Source organism: Desmodus rotundus, chromosome 3, assembly GCF_022682495.2.
Source record: "Desmodus rotundus isolate HL8 chromosome 3, HLdesRot8A.1, whole genome shotgun sequence".
In the NCBI taxonomy this organism is placed as follows: domain Eukaryota; kingdom Metazoa; phylum Chordata; class Mammalia; order Chiroptera; family Phyllostomidae; genus Desmodus; species Desmodus rotundus.
The window spans coordinates 25243464-25265927 of record NC_071389.1 but is presented as its reverse complement, the minus strand read 5'-3'; the positions used below and the strand labels follow the sequence as shown (position 1 = coordinate 25265927).

The 22464-nt window shown below is 43.7% G+C and overlaps 1 protein-coding gene and 2 pseudogenes across 16 annotated transcripts in view; 2 read left to right on the top strand and 1 right to left on the bottom strand.

The window, feature by feature from the left end:
- The window catches only part of MACF1 (microtubule actin crosslinking factor 1), a 320700-nt gene that overhangs the window by 254310 nt on the left and 43926 nt on the right, over positions 1-22464 (bottom strand). Inside the window, exon 1 of one of the 16 annotated variants that reach the window (XM_053920912.2) lies at positions 1791-2073. The exons of the other annotated variants lie outside the window; for them this stretch is intronic. Within the exon in view, the coding sequence (XP_053776887.1) occupies positions 1791-1980 (190 nt within the window). The 5' untranslated portion in view covers positions 1981-2073. Of the gene's footprint in view, positions 1-1790; positions 2074-22464 lie in introns of those variants that run through there. 16 annotated transcript variants of the gene reach the window in all.
- On the top strand, positions 3791-7021 carry LOC128780459 (small ribosomal subunit protein uS17-like; annotated as a pseudogene).
- LOC112299381 (histone H3.3-like) lies at positions 10891-13043 on the top strand (annotated as a pseudogene).

Here is a 22464-nt window from a genome sequence, read left to right as displayed (position 1 = left end):
ATTTTTTTTTCTACTGAGGGAATACGCAGGTTAATTAAGTTTGATAATCCTTCCATGTGGATTTTTAAAAGATTTTATTTACTTATTTACTTACTTATTTTAGAGAGAGGGGAAGGGAGGGAGAAGGAGAGGAAGAGGAACATTAATGTGCGAGAGAAACATCAATCAGTTGCCTCCTGCACACCCCCAAGTGGGGACCTAGCCCACAACCTAGGCACATGCCCTGACCAGGAATCCAACCAGCGACCTTCTGGTTTGCAGGACGACACTCAGCCCACTGAACCACACCAGTCAGGGCCTCCCATGTGTTTTTTAAACACAGAAGGGAAAGGGCTCCTGCTGTTGGTTGGGCATCGTGCCCAGGAATATAGAAGAATCCCTATGAGACAGGAAATAGGGCAAGAAAAGGGGGCCCTTGTATGGGACAAGGATACATTCTTGCACCAATCTTTATCCCCCAAGACCCCAAAACTGGCAGAATCACTGAGAAGCACCACTGGTTTCTGTCTCCCATCTCTCAGGTCTTCCCCATGAGTTTAGATAAAGAAGTCCAGACTATCTGCCCCCTCAAAACTTCCTTTGACAGGGAAGCAACAGTCAATGTCATTCACTCTTGCTAAGACCTGTCTGATGTATGATGAGCTTACAGAGCCCTGAACCTAAAGGGGGTTGGCTCCAGCTCTCAGATGTTCTGGGAAAGAAAAAAAAAAAAGTGTTTCTATGGCATAGGGCAAGAAAAGGGAAGATAGGGATCACCAGAACAATACTTCACAGTTGCATGTCCCTTTGTAGTATACAAGCTCTTCAAGTATATGACCTCTTAGAAATAGTTCTCCAACAGACAATGAAAGAAAGAAAAATATCTACAGACCCTGGTAGGGTGGGAGACCAGACCTCCTGCCATTCCTCTCAACCCAGGAGAGGCCCACTTCACCCTCTTCTTCTCTCTACCTCCTCATACTCTCTCCACACCCCATGGTTGCTCTGGGTCTAGAATCCTGACTGCTAATGAAAGAAGGATGGTTTGAGTGCCTTCCCAAGTAGATGAAAATAAAACTACCTATTAATTAGAGAAGGAGAAATAAAAAGATCTTGTTTATTTTCCTCCTTAATAGCCAACGGAGTCCTGCATTGTCACATCTGAAAGCATTTTTCTCATTAAGGTTAGTAAAGAGTTTTGCAACCATGCAAACACTATTTATTCCCTTTAAATATCATTTTAATTAAAAAGTTTCCTCCCTTAACTTCACTCATTTACCTTTTACAATGGCATCTCCGGCATATCGACCTGCATTACTCCTCCCCCCACAACCACTCGTGACTCCCTGCTCTCTCCAGATGGGGCTGTGACTCACTCTAGACACGGGCAAGCAGAAAACCCGACCCAAGAAACCCAGCTACACCTTGGTGAGACTGCAGGGCTGAATGACAAGAGCCCTCCACCCCCATTGCCCAGGAAGTGCCCTGAGCTCTGCTCTCCTGAATTCCAAACAGCAGAAGATGGCATATTCGTGTATTCATTGCCCCTTCAAGCAAGAGAACAGACTGCTGCTAAAGCAGCTGAGAGGACTCCCTCCTACCTACACACCCACGATCACACTTACAAACTCTATCCTTTCTAGGTAATTGCCTGAACACACACACACAAAATATGGCCAGCTCAGAATAAGAGGACTTTCTAAGTCCCTAAGGGATTGATGGAAAGTAAAGACCCCAATCAACGCACGCCACAGTAAGTGTTCACGCAATCAGCAAGGACAGAAAGAAGGGAGCCAGACGGCTTGTAATACCTCTAAGGTTGTTGAGTCCCTCCAGGAACTTCTGGTACTTGTAAGCGTTCATGGCCCGGCCCAGCTGTGTTGGTTCAGTGGCTGGAAGGAGGCACCATGGCACAGTGACAGCTGAGAAGTGAGAGCATGCAAACCAACTGATCTCTCCTACCACGTCTCCTAGCCCCCAAGAACTGGACTTTGACCACATTTACAAGTGACGTCACCAGAGAAGCCTCATTACATTACAGCCCTTTGCACGCCCTCATTTGCTACAGTGAGCGGAAATACCTCCCCAGCAGAGGCCAGCCCCTCCCTTGTGCAAATGAGACAAGAGACCACAGCAGCCCCCGAGGATCATCTGTCACCTCATCTGCCACCTTCTATCTAGACCCCAGCCCAGGTTCCACTGGGATTACTGCTCCTCTGGTTTAAACTCTAGGGAGAAAGACAAATGCTTTTCAGGAGAGCAGTTAGGGGCTCATCTAACATCTGAGAATGAAACCTTTAAACGGCTGCAATCGACACAAGAATGTCACCACAACAGGAGCTCTTGAGCAAATACCACATGGCAACGGGACAGGTTTTATAAAATAAACAACCAACTCTGCACTCTCCTTCCAGCAGTCATGTTTACAGACTGGAATACAGCCACACAGATGAGACACTGCACATTCGCACAGCCCACGGCACGGAGGGCAGACAAGCAGAAACTGTTAAGCCCACTCCCTAAGTGCAAAAGCACATTTCAGGGAGGCAGGACCTTCTCCATGGATAACTAAGGGGAAAACACAGCCCGAGTGCCACCCACCTGCTCCCCGCTGCAGGGTACTATTTCACACAGCTGATTTGCTTCTGCTGTGCTTTAACGACTTCAGTAGCTGCTTCAAGTTTCATTGGACTCCACAGTGGCACACACTTCCTTTAAAGACTGACAAAATACATTTGAGTTTATAATTTTTGAGGGCATTTCTAAGAATATACTACTTAGTTTAACCATAGTCTAGATCCAAATGTTTAACTCAAAGAATGCGTTTTGTTCTGAAAATAAAATTTACTAGTTTATGTATATAATTTTGTTATTGAAACTACCAGTGTGCAAGTACAAGTTATAGGAGATGACATAAATCGTAAGGAAAATTACAGAATTTTATTTAATTCATAGCAATTATTTTCTATTTTTAGCTTAGTTTGTTATAGCTAAACTGACGTTCTCTTCGGTCTCTGGCACCAGAATGTAAATATATGCATATATGTATCATGTAATAATACAACATTCATCATGAAAGTCATAGTTTAATATTAAAAATGTACTAAGGGAAGTGGAAAAAACTTCATTCTACTCTTAGTCTCAACAAGATGCCATCCTTGCCCTGGCCAGTGGCTCAGTTGATTGGAGTGCCGTCCTGTACACCAGAAGATTGCTGGTTCAATGCTTGGTCAGGGCACATGGCTAGGCTGTGGGTTGGATCCCCAATCGGGGAGCATATGGGAAGCAACCAATCAGTGTTTCTCTCTCTCTCTCTCTCTCTCTCTCTCTCTCTCTATCTCTATCTCTATCTCTATCTCTATCTCCCTCTTTCCTTCCCTCCTCCCTCCCTTGCTCTCTAAAATCAATACACATATTTCAGGTGAGGATTTTTCTTTTTAAAGTGTAATTTTTTTAAATGACACCTCCCAAGAGTTACAGGCTTTTAGGATAAGCTACACAGATTATTACCAGAGGAGAAAACTCTGAAATTTCTATAGCATTTTTGTTGTAAGCAGTTCACCTGCATTATTATATTCATCTTTAAGAATGTTTTTATAGCCCTGGCTGGTGTAGCTCAGTGGATTGAGTGTGGGTCTGTGACCCAAAGGGTTGCCAGTTCGATTCCCAGTCAGGGCACATGCCCAGGTTGTGGGCCAGGTCCCCAGTAAGGGGTGCATGAAAAACACAAGCACACACTGATGTTTCTCTCCCTCTCTCTCTCCTTCCCTTCCCCTCTCTCTAAAAATAAATAAAATCTTTTTTAGAAAGAATGTTTTATGAAGATAATTGTAAGTTTTCATTTACAGGTGAAAAAATAGAGGTTAAACAACCTGTCCAAAAGTCATACATCAAGCCAATGAGAAAACATGGAAAGAACCTATGTTTCCCAAACCGGCACTTGGTACTCTGGCTCATCTTCCCTTGGCATCCTAGAAAACCATGAGCAACCAACCGAGTCAGGCTCCACTGATTAACCCCTTAAGAGAGTTATCCCTTCCCAGGTTTTTTCAGAGCAACCTGCCATGTAGGTTGAGTGCCTTGGGGTAGAACTCAGGGTGCAAAATATAACATTCCACAGAACTCCCAATTATGCAAGTTGGATGCAGGTGGAGAAACTGTATAACTAGCACTGCGGAAACAAAAAGGGAGTGTGCTCGCTTAAAAAGATCAGGCTAAATAACATCGGCAACTGCTATGATAATAGAAAGGGGGAAAATTAAAATGCTATTAGTCAATCGACAGTACCAACAAGGCAGCCAGCCACTGTGTGAAGATCTGAGTACTAGGAGCCACAGGGGATACACAACACGTAATTGTATTTTCTCAAAGACCAATTTAACGGGCAAGATTAAAAGGTCAAAAGGGAGTTTAATGCTTACAGTGCGTAAGTTAGACACTTTAGTAGTTAGACAGTTAGTAGTGGAATGCAGTTTAAGAACATTTATATCCCCCCTGGTTGGCAGGCTCAGTTGGTTAGAGCATCATCCTGATACGCCAAGGCTGTGGGTTCAATTCCAGGTCAGGGCACAGAGAAGAACCAACCAATGAATGCATACATGAGTGACGCAATAGATTAATTCTCTCTCTCTCTCTCTCTCTCTCTCTCTCTCTCTCTTCCTCCCTCCCTCCTTGCCTCCTTCCTCTCTCTAAAATAAATAAATACAATGTTAAATATATACATTCTATAATATATTACTGTGAGAGTCACAGTATTTCTGAGGTTAACTAGTCCAAGAGACTAGGTACTTGGCATGAAATAAGGCTGCGGATGAGAAAGGCAAATATTAAAAAGCAGTGCAGGTCCTATGTGAGTGTTTCCTGGCATTATTTCACTATTTCTCCAGAAGAGGATGAATAACAGGGTAGAGTGGAAAGAACTTTAGTTGTAGAGTCAGGATACCTGGAGCCCAGAATCCATCTCAAGATCCAACTTTGCCACTAACTAGCTCTGTGAGCAGGGGCCCAAAATCCCTATAAAATGCGAGTTCTTAACTTCTTTTTTAGGCCACAAACTCCAGTGAGAAGCTGATGAAAACTAAGTATACTCTCCCTATACAAAGGCCCATAGCAGTAAGTTGATACGGAAAACCGGACGTCATCAGCGGCTTTCTTTTCTGCAGGCAGTTGCGAGGACGGCAGACATTCAGGTGGAGCACGCCTACCAAAAGCAGCCCACCACCTTTCAGAGTCAGAAGAGGGTCCTGCTTGGAGAAACTGGCAAAGAAAAGCTACCGCGGCACTACAAGGACATCAGTCTGGGTTTCAAGACACCCAAAAAGGCCATTGAGGGCACCTACATTGACAAGAAATGCCCCTTTACCTGTAATGTCTCCATTTGAGGGTACATCTGCGTGGTGACCGAGATCAAGATGCAGAGGACCACTGTCATCTGCCGAAACTACCTCCACTTCATCTGAAAGTACAACCACTTCGAGTGGCACCATAGGAACATGTCAGTGCACCTGCCCCCCTGCTTCAGAGATGTCCGTATCGGCAACATTGTCACAATGGATGAGTGCCGGCCCCTGAGCAAGACCCTGTGCTTTAACGTGCTCAAGGTCACCAAGGCTGCTGTCACCAAGAAGCAATTCCAGAAGTTCTGAGACTAGATACCTGCCCATTCTCCGAAGCAAAATAAAGTTATTTTCTCAGTAAAAAGAAAAAAGCACATATTCACCTATCTACAAACGTTTGTTTACAAGTGAAGAGGGGTCAATAAACCACAGATAAAGAACCTCTGAATTAATCTCTAAGACTCCTTTTGTGTCCTGTTCTGAAAGCAATTAACATAATGAAACCCAAATATAAGTCCTGAAAAGAACAAGGTGTAAAGGAATGATCAACTGGCCAGAAGAGACCTGGGTTCTCCTGCTTTAACGCCACTGTAAGATTCTATGGGAGACTTCTACTACCCTAGGGAGGAAAATCAGCCCAGACAAAAGGAATCTAATGGCAGGAACAACTGACATTTAAAATAGCCACTTGAACTAAGTGCATTTAAAAGACAACACATGTTAGCCTGTCATTTCCTCTGTGTGTTTCACCATATCTGATAAAAATTAAACAAAAACAAGGATGTTTGGAATTATGAAGTGAGTGATGGTTCCAACGTGAGGCTCTTGGGAAAGCGGGACGGGGTGGGGGAGGGAAGGGGGGTTGTGTGCGGTGGCCTGGACTCCAACTGTATCCTTGCAGGCAATGGACCCCTCCCCAGAATCAGAGCATTCCAAAGCACCACAGGATAATAAGTGTATATGCTTTTGGCGGGGGTGGGGGGGCTGTTCATCTTTTATCCTCCAGTAGAACAGGTCCCAGTGAATGGCGAACAGTGAATGTAACCTCCAGTGGTAAGACAGATTCTGCCCTAAATTCCAGACAGAAACAGACAAATGTGAAAGGCTTAGGATCTGGCAGTCTAATAGGCACTCTCCGGCCAGCTGCTGACAAAGGGGGAAAAAGCTCTGCTGTCTCCGACAGCTTTACCCAAGCACAGACACCTAAGAGCGGAGTGGAACTTGACTGAATGCAGGCAGATCAGGAATCCAGACTGCAGTGTACGAAGTGCGGTCCTTAGGGCTCTGACTCTCTAATGACAGAGACAGTTAAAAGCAATCCCTGCCCTGCCCTGGCGTGGGCTCAGGAACGCCAGAGCCCAGGTGAAGAAAAGGCCTGAGTCAGGGTCAGGGTATTACTCCTAAAGCAGGAGGGCAAGTCTGCCAGCAGAAAGTTAGTGACTGAGGAGAAATTCGTAATAGAGAATAAGTCCTATCCTGGAGTTCCCACAGTTCCCCAAACCATCTAGAAATCAGTACCTTCTATAATCCCTTTGCAGCAATCTTTTTCCTAAAAACAAAGGTCATCCTCCACAGCCCCGCATATCAGGGCTCAGTGAAACTAAATCTGGACAGCCAGTTTAGGGACCTCTCCCACTTATTAATTCCGCATACACGTGTTACATTCTAACCATGCAAAGGCACTGACCTAGGTGCTGGGAACACAGAACGCAGTCTAATCAGAGAGCAGGATGAAAAAGGAATGAATCTGTCACCTCAGATTCAGAGAAGGGTCACGAGCAGTGAGGGCACAGCTGACATCCAACTGCTCATTCTCTAGACCAGCCCCAAAGACAGGAGGCTTAGAGACATGAAAGGTAACTCTCCTCATATAAATACATCCACTTTCTTTGAGGCAGAACTGACACCCTACAGCCAGTTGTCACTGTTACCCCAAAGCAGCTGATGACCCAGGAGGACAGCAAAAATGTCTCCAGTCACTTAAGAAGCCAGCAACAAAAGCAGGTGCCAGGTTCGTGGCCCTATTCAGGGAACAACAAAGATCACTTTCTGCATTGTTTCCTCCTGGCAGCAGTGTCTGATGGAGAGAGGAGTTGAATTACACCTTGTCCCTCTGCTCTGCTGGAGAGAAAATGAGTTTGCCATCTGAAGAAAGGGTTGTCCCCGGGGCCAAAACTCTCTGCAGGGCCGAGGAACAGAAGACAAAAGAAGTCAGACCTCAGATGCTTAGGAGGAGAGAACTAAAATGGCAAGACCAAGGGAGGCGTTAACGGAACTAAGTGTGGGTTTGACAAGTGTCCGAGGAGTTTTGCCCACTCTGTGCTCACCCCAGGCCTGGGGAGGTACTTTGTGCGGATCAGACCCACACCAAAGGCCCTGACAACAAGCTTAAAAAGAGCTCATGCGTTAGGCCACTGACCCTCCAATCAGCTCTCTCTCCTTGATCCTTTTCTTCTTGGCTGTGTAGTCCATGGAGAAATGAGTGAACCCTATGAATCCTCTCCTCCCTACAATGGTTATGTAATACTACAAGACCAAACGAGGTAAAAAGGACTGAGCAATTGGGAGGGAAGGCAAAAATTCCTGTTCTTAGGGTGGATCTGCTCTAGCCCTACCTGAAACTAAGGCTCTCCTCTAAGTTTATAAAATCACAGGATAATGTAAATGCCTCACTGCTGGGCATTTTGAGCACCTGAATAAAAGATCAGAGGCAAGAGTCGCCTACCATTGGACCAAGGTTACAGACCTTTAGAAGAGAGGTAGGAGGGAAGGAAGTTTATTTCAACAAAAGCATACTACAGGAACTACTATAAAGGACACATGGACAAAATCAAGGGGGAGGGTGGAGGTTGGGGAGGGAGGTAGGTTCAGCTGGGGTGGGGTGGAGGGATGGGGAGAAAAGGCATACAACTGTAACTGAATAACAATAAAAATTTTTAAAAATTAAATTTAAAAACAAAAGCATACTGAAACAGGTATAGGCAGCATGAGTAATAGAAATCAACAGCTTCCCCCACTCCACCAAAACATTTTCTTTCACTAACTCCATCCAGATCCAGGCAAAGGACACAGCTGCACCTCCAAGTCAGTTAAAAGAAGGTGCCTGCTAAGGAGAGCCACATTTAGTTATTCTGACAACCTGGGGCTGGGGGCAGTGCTTGCTGGCTCAATTCACCTGGACTATATATACTCCACCAAAAAATAAAGTCTCCAAAAAGTCAGGCCACCTACTTCTGGTGGCATTCTTTTGTTGCTGAGAAGAGGAAGGAGGCAAAATAAATATTTTGGAGAACTCAGATTCTAGACACTAAAAATAGCATAATGGAATTTTCTTGTGAAGCTGGGTTTTTTTGCCAACAATGAGGTTATTTTTTTTTTTAAAGTTCAAGATAGACTGTATAGTGGGGACATCTGGATGGCAGGGTAAGGGTTCTAAGACATTTATTACTCTTGAGTCAAAGATAACATTATGTGGAAGGACATCACATTGTTATGGCAGAGCCTCAATGAGGATGTCCACATTGTTTAATGAATAGTAGGATACACAGGTGGCTGCTATTGTATTATCTATATCTATATGCTTAAAATATCCATGATAAAAAATTAAAGCAATGGATGAAACTATCCATCAAACCTAGAAGTATGCATACCCTTTCATCCAGCAATTCCACACCTAGAATTTTCCCTAAAGATACACACATGCAAAGTGGCAAGTGTACAACAAAGTTTTTTATTACAGCATTTTGTAATGGCAAAAGACTTGCAACACCCTAACTGTTCATCAATAGGCTAAATAAATGGCAGTATATTCATATAACAGAGTAATAGGCATGAAGGAAAAAAAGAGGGATTTATGGACTGATATGGATGAATCTCTAAGATTAAAAAAAACAAGATCAGAATAGGGTGTGTGTTAGCTCTCCTATACACACACACACACACAAAGATTTTATTTATTTATTTTTAGACAGAGGAGAAGGGAAGGAGAAAGAGAGGAAGAGAAACATCAATGTTTGGTTGCCTTTTGCACCCCCCCCCCCACCAGGGACCTGGCCCACAACCCAGGCATGAGCCCTGATTGGGAATCAAACCAGTGACCCTTTGCTTCGGAATCCAGCACTCAATCCATTAAACCACACCAGCCAGGGCTCATTTATATTTTTAAGAAGAGGAGAAAGAAAATACAGAATTTAGGTTCCATAAAAACAGGAATTTTTAAATCTATTTTGTTCATTGTCTATTCCCAGAGCCTTGCATAGTACCTGGCACATACTAGGTACTCAAAAAATATTTGCTGAATTAATTTTTTAATTAATAAGATATGTGAATGAATAAATGCATATATCATCTATGGAAAGAAACGCAAGAAACTGATAATACCAACTGTCTTTAGGGAAGAGAAAAGATGGTTGGGGTAAAAACACAGATTTTTTCACTGTGTATCTTTTTGTACCTTTTGAATATCCTATGTGAGTGTGTTACCTAGTCAAAAAAAATAAATGAAAGTTTAAAAGCCAAAAACTTGAGGTTCTGAATCCCGATCCAGCACTGCCACTGACCACATGCCCTTCTCACGCAATCATTCATACATTCAACAAGCCTACCCTATACGCCTGCCCTGTGCCAAATTTGCAGAACACTGACATGAGCTCAGCATCTCTTTTCCCAAGCAGCTTACAATCTAGTGAGGGAGACAAGCAAGTGACCCAGCACACAATACAGTGCAGCTGATGCTGACAAAGGCGCAGAAACAAGGAAGGATGGAAGCCCAGGAAAGGCTTCCAGAAGGGGATGAGGCTGCAACTGGGACTTCAGGGCTAGAGAGAATTGGATTGATGGGGACAGCAGTGTTGTAGACAAAGGAAACAACATAGAAACTATTTTAAGTTCCTAAAAGGAACTTAAAATAGTTTGATGTGGATAGAGTCTAGGGTACTCTCAACTCTGGAAGAATGACAGCAGGACATAAAAGTTTTGCATGCCATGCTAAAGAACACATATTTCAACCTAAAGATAATGGAAAGCCATTGAAAGGTTTAAGCTTGGGAGTGACTATTCCTTATGATCAAATTTTAATTTTAGAAAGAGTATTCTAGCAGTAGTCAAAAGGAGGGAAGCAAGACGAAGGCAGGAGGACCAGTTAGGACACTGTTGTGGTTATATGCTGAGAAACAGTAGAATCTGAACTAAGAAAGTTGTATTTGGGATGGGAAAAAAAGGAAGGGATGTGACAACTGAAGTAGAATTATACAATATTTAATCACTATGTTATCTGAGTAGGAGTGGGGGTGGTAGGGCCAAGAGAAGGAAGAGTCTCAAGTCACTTGTGTGACTGGGTAGAAGTTGGTGCCATAAATAAAGTAAGGAACAGGAGAGAGAAAAGCAGATGTCCTGGGGTGAAGAAGAAGGGTTCAGTTTAGAACATGCTGAGTAAAAGATACAATATCCAAAAGAAGTCCTCTAGTATTCAGGGGTAAGTGTCTGGAGCTCAAGAGAGAGATCTGGCCCAGGAGTTAAAGCCGTAAGTATAAATATGGTCACTCAAGAAAATTATGCACAGGGACAAAAACAAAATCCTAAATCCTCTATTTAAGGAAGCTAAACCTGTAAATGAAGAAAGAAAATCAGAGAAGGGGAAGGTCACAAAAAGTTAGGGAAGGAGAAACTTTCAAGGAGGATAAAGTTTCATAGTAGTGGCAAGTACCACAGAAAGGTCAAGTAAGATTAAAAAATTACCACTGGATTTGGCTAGTATGAGTTGATTAGTGACCTTGACAACAGCAATTTCAGGAGCATGAAGGGAGGTGGAAGCTAAAGGGCAGATATATACCACTCTTAAGACTCTTGGGGGAGGTGTTCACAACTGCTGTTGCTCTCTAACGCCAGCACCTCCTCCAGCTCGCCGAGCTCCAGCTGAAGGTTCTAGAAGGGTGGTAAGAAAAGAGGTCCCTATACCATGGCTCATACAAAGCAGACTGCCCAAAAATCGACCGGTGGTAAAGCACCAAGGAAGCAACTGGCTACCAAAGCCGCTCGCAAGAGTGCGCCCTCTACTAGAGGGGTGAAGAAACCTCATCGTTACAGGCCTGGTACTGTGGCACTTCTGAAATTAGACATTATCAGAAGTTCACTGAACTTCTGATTCGCAAACTTCCCTTCCAGCGTCTGGCGCGAGAAATTGCTCAGGACTTCAAAACAGATCTGCGATTCCAGAGTGCAGCTATTGGTGCTTTGCAGGAGGCAAGTGAAGCCTATCTGGTTGGCCTTTTTAAAGACACCAACCTGTGTGCTATTCATGCCAAATGTGTAACAATTATGTCAAAAGACATCCAGCTAGCACGCCACATACGTGGAGAACGTGCTTAAGAATCCACTATGATGGGAAACATTTCATTCTTCAAAAAAAAAATTTCTCTTCTTCCTGTTATTGGTAGTTCTGAACATTAGATATTTTTTTCCATGGGGTCGAAAAGGTACCTAAGTATATGATTGCAAGTGGAAAATAGGGGACAAAAATCAGGTATTGGTCATTTTTCCATTTTCATTTGTGTGTGAATTTTTTTAATATAAATGCGGAGACATAAAGCATTAAGGCAAGTCAAGGTGTTTCGGTGAACAAGTTTCAAGCAGTTCAACTTTATAACAACATAAATAAACCTGTTAAATTTTTCTGGACAATGTCAGCATCTGGATTTTGTTTAAACAAGTAAATTTCTTATTGATGGCAACTAAATGGTGTTTGTAGCATTTTTATCATACAGTAGATTCCATCCATTCACTATACTTTTCCAACTGAGTTGTTCTACATGCAAGTATGTTTTTAATGTTGTCTGTCTTCTGTGCTGTTCCTGTAAGTTTGCTATTAAAATACATTAAACTATATAAAAAAAAGAAAAAGAATCCTGGGGGAGCCCTGGCTGGTGTAGCTCAGTGGATCGAGCACAGGCCTGCAAACCAAGGACCAAGGGCCGCCTGTTCGATTCCCAGTCAGGGCACATGCCTGGGTTGCAGGCCAGATCCCCAATAGGCAACCACACATTGACGTTTCTCTCTCTCTCTCTCTTCTGCAATAAACAAATATACCCACAACCACATCAAAATTATATATCAAAATCATTCAGAACTATCTAAGTTCTGGCTGACTGAATGGAAATTCAAGTTAACAATTAGGGAATTAAAGAAGCAGCCACACTGAGACTGTTAGGAGGGGCAGAGACACAAAATGGGCCGGTATGACATCCGTACCACGTGTGTGTGGTGGATAAAAACTGGGAGGTATATCTTGGCTGCAGAGGTACCCCCTGAGGAGCAAGGGATCCCAGCTCCACGCCAGGCTCTCCACCCCAGGGTTCCAGTGCCAAGAAGAGACATCCCTACAACCTGACTGTAAAAATCTGCAGGCTGAGAGACAAGGCTGCTTGAGTCCCAGGCAGTGCCTCTTAAAGGGCCCTATACATGGACTTACTCGGACTCGCTCCCTCTGAGATCCAGAGCTGGGGATCTAGCACTGGGGCAGCAGCTTAAAAATCACCAGAGACTATGGGGATGGGGAGGAATGAACTGTCTGGTACCAGAAAGCTGGGTGGTAGCTTTCTCCTAGACAGAAGTGCAGTACAGTGCTGGCTGAGGCCACTGTTCCTTTGATGAGCCCTCCCCCCACAGAGCAGAAGGCAGGCACCATATCTGAGATTCCATCAACCTGGCTCACTTGGTTTGCCTCTCCCTGGTTATTCCCCAAGGCCTTTACCCCACCCTACTTTCAGGCCCACCCAAGCTGTTTCCAGTGGCTTTTCCATACAATAGCCTCTCTTGGCTCATGCTTCAGATTTTCCTAAAATCTCTCAAACAAACAGAATCTGTCCTCAGCATGCTCTATACCTCTGGCTAAGTGGCCACAGCCCTAGCACTAGCAGCAACTGGCCTTGGTTCACAGCTTGGCCTCTCCTAGGCACCCCTAAGGCCAGCACAAGTAGCAACCATCTGCAGATCACTTTGTAGCTCATGCTATGTGGCCCCCAGCAGAACACAGATGGTGGCTGACCTTGGCCTTCACCTCCAAGGAGGCCCCAGAGCAAGCATACACAGTGAACAGCTTCAGACCACATCTAAGCATCGCCACCCAACCACCTCCACAAGCAACACACTCAAGGGGCAGACTCAGCAGGCACCAGAGCCCCGATGAAGTAAGTCAGTGGTCGGTGGTCACAATATGTTCTTGCAGCTGATCGCCTGGGGGTAAATCCCTTCCTTGACATGCCAAGAGTAATCAAGGCTCAATAGCCCACATGGGAGGTACACCACTTGTGCCCAACTTGGGTAATCAGGGAGGTTGTGCCATTGGATCCTACAGAACACCAACTACATTGGGCCACTCTACCAAGCCTGGGAGACCTAACAGCTCTACCTGATACACAGAAACAAACACAGGGAGGCTGGCAAAATGAAGAGACAAAGAAACATGTCCCAAATGAAAGAACAAAACAAAACTCCAGAAAGAAAACTAAAAATGGAGACAAGCAATCTATTAGATGCACAGTTCAAAACGCTGGTTATAAGGATGCTCAATGAACTTGGTGAGAACCACAACAGCATAAAAAAGGACCAGTCAGAATTGAAGGATACATTAACTGAAATGAGTAATTTACAGAGAATCAACAGTAGAGTAGATGAAGCCAAGAATCAAATCAGTGATCTGGAATATAAGGAAGCAAAAAACAACCAATCAGAACAGCAAAAAGAAAAAATAATAATAATTTTTTAAAAAATGAGGACAGTGTAAGGAGCCTCTGGGACAACTTCAAGCATACTAACATTTGCATATTGGTGGTGATGGAAGAAGAGAGAGAGCAAGAAAGTGAAAAACTATTTGAAAAAAATGACAGAAAACTTCCCTAACTTGGTAGAGTAAATAGACATACAAGTCCAGGAAGCTCAGAGACCCTAAAAAGATGAACCCAAAGAGGCCCACACCAAGACACATCATAATTAAAATGCCAAAGGTTAAAGAAAAAGAGAGAATCTTAAAAGCAGCAAGAGAAAAGCAGTTAGTTACCTACAAGGGAGTTCCCATAAGACTCTCAGCTGATTTCTCAACAGAAACTTTGCAGGCCAGAAGGGATTAGCAAGAAATATTCAAAATGATAAAAAGCAAGGACCTACAACCAAGATTACTCTACCCAGCAAAGTTATCATTTAGTATTGAAGAACAGATAAAGAGCTTCCCAGATAATAAAAAGCTAAAGGAGTTCATTACCACCAAACCAGTATTACATGAAATGTTAAAGGTCTTAAGAAGAAAAAAAAAGATTAAAAAATAGGAACAAGAAAATGGCAATAAATACATATCTATCAACAACTGAATCTAAAAAAACAAACAAAATAAATGAATAAGCACAACAGAAACAGATTCATAGATACAGAGAACATTTTGATGGTTGGCAAATGGGCAGGGCATTGCGGGGAAGGGTGAAAAAAGGTGAAAGGATTAAGAAATACAAATTGGTTGTTACAGAATAATCAGGGGGAGCCTTGACTGGTGTGGCTCAGTGGGTTGGGCCCTGTCCTGCGAACAGAAAGGTCGCCAGTTTGATTTCGAGTCAGGGCACATGCCTTGGTTGCACGCCAGGTCCTTGGTTGGGGGCGTGCGACCAATGGATGTTTTCCTGGTGCACTGATGTTTCTCTCCCTTTTTCTCTCCCTTCCTCTCTCTCTAAAAATAAATAAATAAAATCTTAAAAAAATAAAAGAATAGCCATGGGGGTATAATATACAGCATAAGGAATATAGTCAATGATATTCTAATAACTATGTATGGTGTCAGATGGGTGCAAGATGTATTGAGATGATCATTTAGTAATTTATGTAATGCTAATCACTGAGGTGTACACCTGAAACTAACATAATAATGTATATCAACTGTAATTGAGAAATAAAAATAATTTAAAATGGAAAAATAAGATTCCTGGGTGAAGCAAACCTTGGCTATGAAAGAGGATTCTCACTTAACATCCCTTGTTTTCCACTTCCCCACCCATAATACATCTGAGTGTATTTTAAGAAAAATAAGTTGGAAAACACACATAAAATAGTGTGAGCATTTTATCAGGTATTAGATGTTGAATGATGATAATCCAGTGTGTTATTACTACTACATTAAAGTGGGCTCCATTAACTCCATAAATTACCAAATATTTTGGACACTTATGGGCAAAATACCAAGCTGGCACTGTGGGAAATGAAATGGAATTTACGATGCAGTCCTCAACCTCCAGGAGCTTCCAATCTCATAGAAAAAAATAATGCATACGTACAAATAAGATGTTAAAGTACAATATAACAATACAGACAAACAGTGACCATTATTAGCCTTTAGGAAACTAGGAACAACTTCCAGAGGGACGACCAGAGGAGGTTTCCTAGAGGCCTTTGAGGTGGGTTGTGAACAATGGGTAAGATTCTATTTGGCAGACACGGTGAGTGAAGGTGCTCCAGGAAGACAGTCTTGTCTGGCTCGTGTGTGAGGAGGTAGTTGGCAAGGATGCCGGAAAGATTATTACGGAGAGCTTTAAATACCAGGCTGAGAAGATTGAGCCCTGCCTCTCTTCTACCTGCTGCTCTGCAGTGCCAACTGCCTGAGGGGCATTTCCACTTCGGCATGCCACAGACACTAGAACTCAATTTATTAAACGTGAATCCACATCTTCCCTCCCTAGATCAATGCCTCCTTTTAATTTCCCACTCTGAGTAATGGCACCATCCTTCAAACAACCTACTACTACCAAGTGCTATCGGTTCTTCCAAATACCTCTCACGATCAACTTCTTTATTCAACAGTCAGCTGTCCGTGTCTAAGTCTCATTGCCTCTTACATTGCCTCTCATTGCCAATGTAAGTATACATTGTACTTACATGTATACATTTACACAAAAAAGTCTGAAATACAGCAAAAATTTTAACACAGTTATACAAAATAATAGGATTTTAGCGAGGCTTAATTTTATAGTTTTGTATATTTTATCATTTTCATGCAATAAGCATGGATATTTTGTGAAATAAATAGAGGAGAGATTCTACCACAACTGATATCCAACAGCAGCATACGCCTTTTAGACTTTCTAAACATCCTTTCTCTGGACATAGCAAGAACTCTGTGTACAACCCAACGACTCAACCAACTGTTACGGCACCAAAGAAACAAGGATGAAGGAGGTACAGTGTGCCCTCACTGTACTCATGATCTACAGCCAGAGAACCAAACAGATCATTGTAGAACAATATGACAAGTACTGTTCCAAAGCAATGTATAAAGTACCATGAGAACCCAGACAAGGACATAAACTAAAGTTTTCCTGTTTGGGCTAGGAGAAAAGAAGCTGGAACACCATAAAAAGCTAATGAAATTGAGCTGGAATAAAAAATTACAGTATGAACAAGAATCTGTGAGGCAAATAAAGTAAAAAGAACACCTAAGGCATAGAAAACAGCATAAACAAGGAATGAAACTGAGAATCATGCCCATGCTAAGAAGTCTGAACTGTACCCCGTGAAGAAACGGAAGGCAGTGATCATTGGAATTTCTAAGAGATACAACATGATCGCTGGCGGTAAGCCAAAGGTGATGGGGATCTATAATAGAGCAATGGGTCCAGCCAGGACACATGGGAAAAGGGGGCTGAGATGTCTCTGAGCTAGAACGAACAGAAGTTAGTGTCCAATCAGATGTGTAGAATGAAGGAAGACAAAAAACAGACAAATAAAAATGAACTTCCAAGTTTGGGCAAATAGGTAGATAGTGATACTGGTATCTGAGACAGGTTACATAGGGAGAGAAGCAGGCTTGGGCAGGAGAAAGAAGGGGGATGATGGTAAGCGTGGTTTTAGATATGCTACCTTAAAATTTCTGTAGACTTCAAAGTGGAAAAGGCCAGTAGTCATCTGAAAATAAAAGTCTGAACCTCAAAGAAAAGTTCACGTTTAGAGATTTTGATTTGAGTATCTTCACTGTACACATAGACAAAGTTGATAAATAAAATCACCAGAGTAGGTAAACTCATCCAGGGAGAACAGACAGAATTGGAGGGGGGTTTGAGGACAGAGGGGGAGAAGATGTCCAAATAGCGTCAAATGCTCGGACAAGGTCAAACGGCGCGAGGAATGAAAGAGATACTGAATTCTGCAAGTAGGCTGTCACAAGTGAGAGGGAATCCAGTTGGGATGCTGGGCACAAAAGCCAAACTACAGTGGGTCGAGATGACTAAAGGAATATAACAAAGGCTATTAAAGAGGTTTAGTGGTGCCATGGCCAGGTGGCTCAGCTGGTTGGAGCATCGTCCTGTACACCAAAAAGGTTGCAGGTTTGATGCCCAGTCAGGGCACACACCTAGGTTGCGGGTTCTATCCTTGGTCAGGACACATATGAGAGGCAACCAACAGATGTTTCTCTCTCACACTGATGTCTGTCTGTCTCTCCCCCCTCCCTCTCCCTCTCAAATTAACAAACATATATCCTGGGTGAGGATTTAAAAAAAAACAGTTTTGGTTAAAAAAAAAAAAAGGAAAAAGTTAGTTTGAAGAACTAACAAAAATTTTTTCTCCTTAGGATAGAGAAAACCTAAACATATTTGTAAAGAGTCACTAGGTGGGGAGAGACTAAGAATGCAAACCATGTACATGCCCAGAGGCCTGCTCCTGAAATATAAGGAATGAGGAGAGGACTAGAGGAGATTACAGATAAATTGAGAGAGCGAGCTGTGGAAAGTTAAAGGCTAAATGACATGTTGAGAATTTACAAGGTAAAGTGGAGCAGCAAGTTTGAGGAGAGTGGTGAAAGTTTGGAATATCTACTGTGAGGAAAAGGAATGGGAGTCAACCAGAAGAGAAGAGCAAGATTTCAGGGCAGGGTTGAAAGTCGAGCTGGAGCCGGAGCCCATAAACATGTAAAGGAGTCAGCCAGCACAACGGTATGCAGCAGAACTCAGCAGCCCAGTGGAGAAAATGAGCACGGGTCCAGCTCCGGGGAAAAGAAAGAAAGGTGTGGCAGAAAGGGACAGGAATGCCAGTGCAAGTACTGCCATACACAATAGGTGGGAAAGGCAAGGACACCAGACGGCATGACTGAGAAATGGGCAGAGACCAGGTTTCGTGGGCGTAAAGGAACGGAAGTGGAAGAAAGGAGGCTGGACCCAGATTTTGGTATTTCTAGGAGAGGAGGAATTTTAGGCCACCTCATATACTCTTCCCCAAGAAACTCGGCTAGCTGTAAGACCCAAACTGATGCCACGCTAACTTCTAAGTCATACTCTGATGTAAACTAGTTCTTCAAATGGGGCCAACACCTGAAAGGTTGTTAGAAGGAATTCCAGTGAGAAAGGGGCAGGACTGAGTTCTCCCAAGCTTTTTCGTTCCAGAAATCTAAGATTTGATCTGGATCTCTGGGCACAGTATCAGTAACTATTCCTTTTACTGACTAGGAGATTATCAGAGTTGTCATGTGTGTGGGGTTGCTGAAAATAACCCTTTAAGAAACTGCCTAATCGCTACTTTAGCAATTCCCTCTGGGCCCTGGAGCCAGCTGAAGCAGGACGAAAGCCACTGTCCTTCTCAAGGACTTGGACCTTCCCTCGGTGCTGAAGGACAACAATAAGGACAACAATTCAATGTAACAATCACATTCAATAGGAAAGCAGAAATTGGGGTCTGCTAATAAGGTGAGCAACATCCAGGAGGTGGGAAAGTATGTTCACTTCCTTTCGCTACAAAAACGGAATCTAACCCTTGTAATCCAAGGACAGGAAAACCTCTACTTGCTACTCACTCGTTCCCTAAAGACTGGGCTCCCATCCAGGCTGCTATCCCAGCCTGCACGAAAAGAAGAGACTAGTTTCCCCTCAGAGGGGCTACAAACGAACTGGGACATTGCCACCAGAAGGGACATCAGCTTACAGTGCTGATTCACTCTGAGAGCCCCAACTTCCTTTCAGTTCTCCTCCTATCACCCAAATGGCAAAGGGTACAATGATTATAAAAGGTAGTTTCTTATAGTAAAGAACACTGACAGAAGGAATGAGAATTCAAGAGCTGGGTGGTTATCTGGATAAGCAATCTGGCCCCCACATCAGCCTGGTCAGTCATTCCTTTTGGACTGAGATGGGCCCTACTGTGTAAGACCAAAAAAGGTAACTCGAAATGTTTGTTTAATGTGGCTCTGGTTCACCTTCACTTGGGTCACCACCTTCTTTTGCTCACAAACACTTGTCTCTCAAAAGTAGGTCAGTGCTTTGTGGAACAAGCTGGAGGGGAGAGCTAAGACCCAGCCTATCACTCCAACAGGAGAGGCCCACGCCGTGTCTAGGAGACCAAGACCAGTCAATAATGAACCATGCCAAGAGCCCTCAATGTGCTCCAGGTGGCAACCTGGCTACTGCCATTCCTAGGTGGTGATTCAGCACACTGGGAGAGAAGACGCCTAGGATGTGGGTCTGAGGCTCATGGGAGTTCCAAGAAATACTTGCCCCACTGTGAAGGCTGATGAGGTGCCCCTAATAATCCCTGTTTGGAGGGAGCAAGAGGTGAACACTCAGAATGCTAAAACTCTTCCCCACTGTCCATATGGTCCCTTCTGTGGAATACCGAGCATTGCTCAACCATAAATGGAGCTGTCTGAACTTCTCCCCATTCCTTCTCCCAAATATTTTCTGCAGGACACCCAAAAATAAACACTGCTCCTTAACCATGGGCTAGAGGTACATTCTTAGCACTGTAAGCTCTCACTAGAGCATGCCTGATGAAGAAAGGGTTAAAATTTTTGAAGAGGATACATGTTGCTCCTGGGCCCAAATACTCCATCCATCCAAAACTCAAAGGTGAGAGAGATTCCCCCCTCCAACAGCCTCCAACCTCCAATGGTTCACTAAATATAGGATATCACTTCAAAGTCAAAAAGAAGGGGCCCCAGGAGATGAGGCGACACAGGGCTGGCAGTTTGGGAAATAGCTACCAGAGGGCCAGCTGCCCAGCTGGCTCTGGAATCTGAAAACTTCCAATCCTAACAACTGCCTCTCTCAGCAGGAATCAAAAGTATGTGAATCAGCTGTGGAGGACAAAGGCTACAGAGCCCATTTCAGAAGCCAGTAGCAAACCACTTCCTTAGCCATTGTTTCCCAGAAAGAACAAACTGCCGGGAACCTCACCTCCAGACCAGCTACCATCTTTAAGAAAGGAATGGGAAAAGGAGTTAGATATCTCTTTGGCAAAGAGTACAGGCATCTCTTTCTCAATCTCTCTCTTTCTTAACATCTATCAATGTATCTATCTACCTCGCCCACCCTCCCTCCAATCCTCTGGTTGTAAAACCCAAACTATTGACGACCCCAATCTTTCTAAATTCTGACTGTAACTTTGCATTACCTCCTCCCATGTACCTCTCCTCTTCCTGATGCCCCACTGCCTCTCCAGCCCCACAACATAAACACATTTCACCTCTAAGGTACTTTAGAGTCCGAACCACATGAAGTAGTATCTGATTTCACACCAATTTTTATTTATCCGATTTAAATCTAGTCTTTGTAACTATACTGTAAAATCTACAGGAACCATGTCCTATCAGCAGTATTTTAGCTGGCACTGCATGGTTACTAAGCACCATTGTAAGCACTTTACATGTAGTATTTCATTCAATCCCCAAACAGAACAAAAGAGAAATAGAAGTATGAATACGTGGGACAGACTGACAGCTGTCAGAGGGGAGTGGGGAGAGGGGAACTGGAACAAAGAAGGTGAAGGGATTAGCCAAAGAACATACAAGGTCTGTCCAGAAGGTATCCAGCCAATATGAAAAAGAGACATTTATTGAAAAAGATACAAGATACAAGAAACACTGTACACACGACAATGACACCTCAGTCCCCTTCAAAGTAGACACCTTGGGACCTCACACAGTTCTCCCAATAGCCATCAGCTGCCCCATCATATTTTCACTGATGGCCTGAAATTTCTTCCTGATCAAAGGTGGTTTTAGTTTTGGGAAAAGCCAGAAGCCACAATGTGCCAAATCTGGGCTGTAGCAGGGCTGAGTCACCTGGGTGATTTGATATTTTGCCAAAAATCTCTGCACGAGACGCGATGCATGAGCAGGCACGTTGGTGTGATGAAGCTGCCAATCACCAGTTAGTTGCCCATAGTTGTGGCCTTCTGAATCATCTGAATAGTTTCTGTGAAGGAATGTTTAAGCTTAACGAAAAATTTGATGCAGATGCACTGCTCTACTCGCTCATTTTGTATGTGACAGCCACACAGTACACATTCTCACTCAACAGTGTCTACTGCTTCCACTGACCAGTACAGTGAAGTAGTCATTGTTCACGCATGCACATTCCAGTGTACTCTGCTTGGCTGCCAGGTCACATCGATGTCACACAAACCCTTCTCTATTGTTATATTAACAAGAGCTGGACTTTTTCCAGACAGACCTCGTATATGCATGACCCACAAACAACAGTGTGGTGGTGGACTGAGGGAAGCTGGGGGAGGGTTGGATGGAGGTGGGCAAAGTAGGGGGGAATGGGGGTCTCTGTAATTGTGTCAACAATAAAAATAAAGTTAAAAAAAAAAGAATCCTATAGGCCCTGGCTGGTGTGGCTCAGTGGGTTGAGCGCACACTGAGAACCAAAGGGTCGCCGGTTGGATTCCCACTCAAGATACATGCCTGGGTTGCGGGCCAGGTCCCCAGTAGGGTGCGCGTGAGAGGCAACCACACACTGATGTTTCCCTCTCTTTCTCCTTTCCCCTCTCTCTAAAAATAAATAAATAATATCTTTTTAAAAAATATCCTATGATGTAGGTGCTATCAACATAGACACTTTACAGATGAGAACTGGAGCACAGAAGGGTTTCAAAACTTGCCAAAGTTCACAGTACATGGCAGAGCTGAGATTTAAACCCTGGTAACTTAAGCCCTGGATGGTGAGGCTCAGGGGATTGAGCGCTGGCCTGTGAACCACACCAGGTTGCCAGTTCGATTCCCTGTTGGGGCACATGCCTGGGTTACGGGCCAGGTCCCCAGTGAGGGGCGCACAGGAGGCAACCACACATTGGTGTTTCTCTCCCTCTCTTTCTCCCTCCCTTCTCCTCTGTCTAAAAATAAAATTAATTA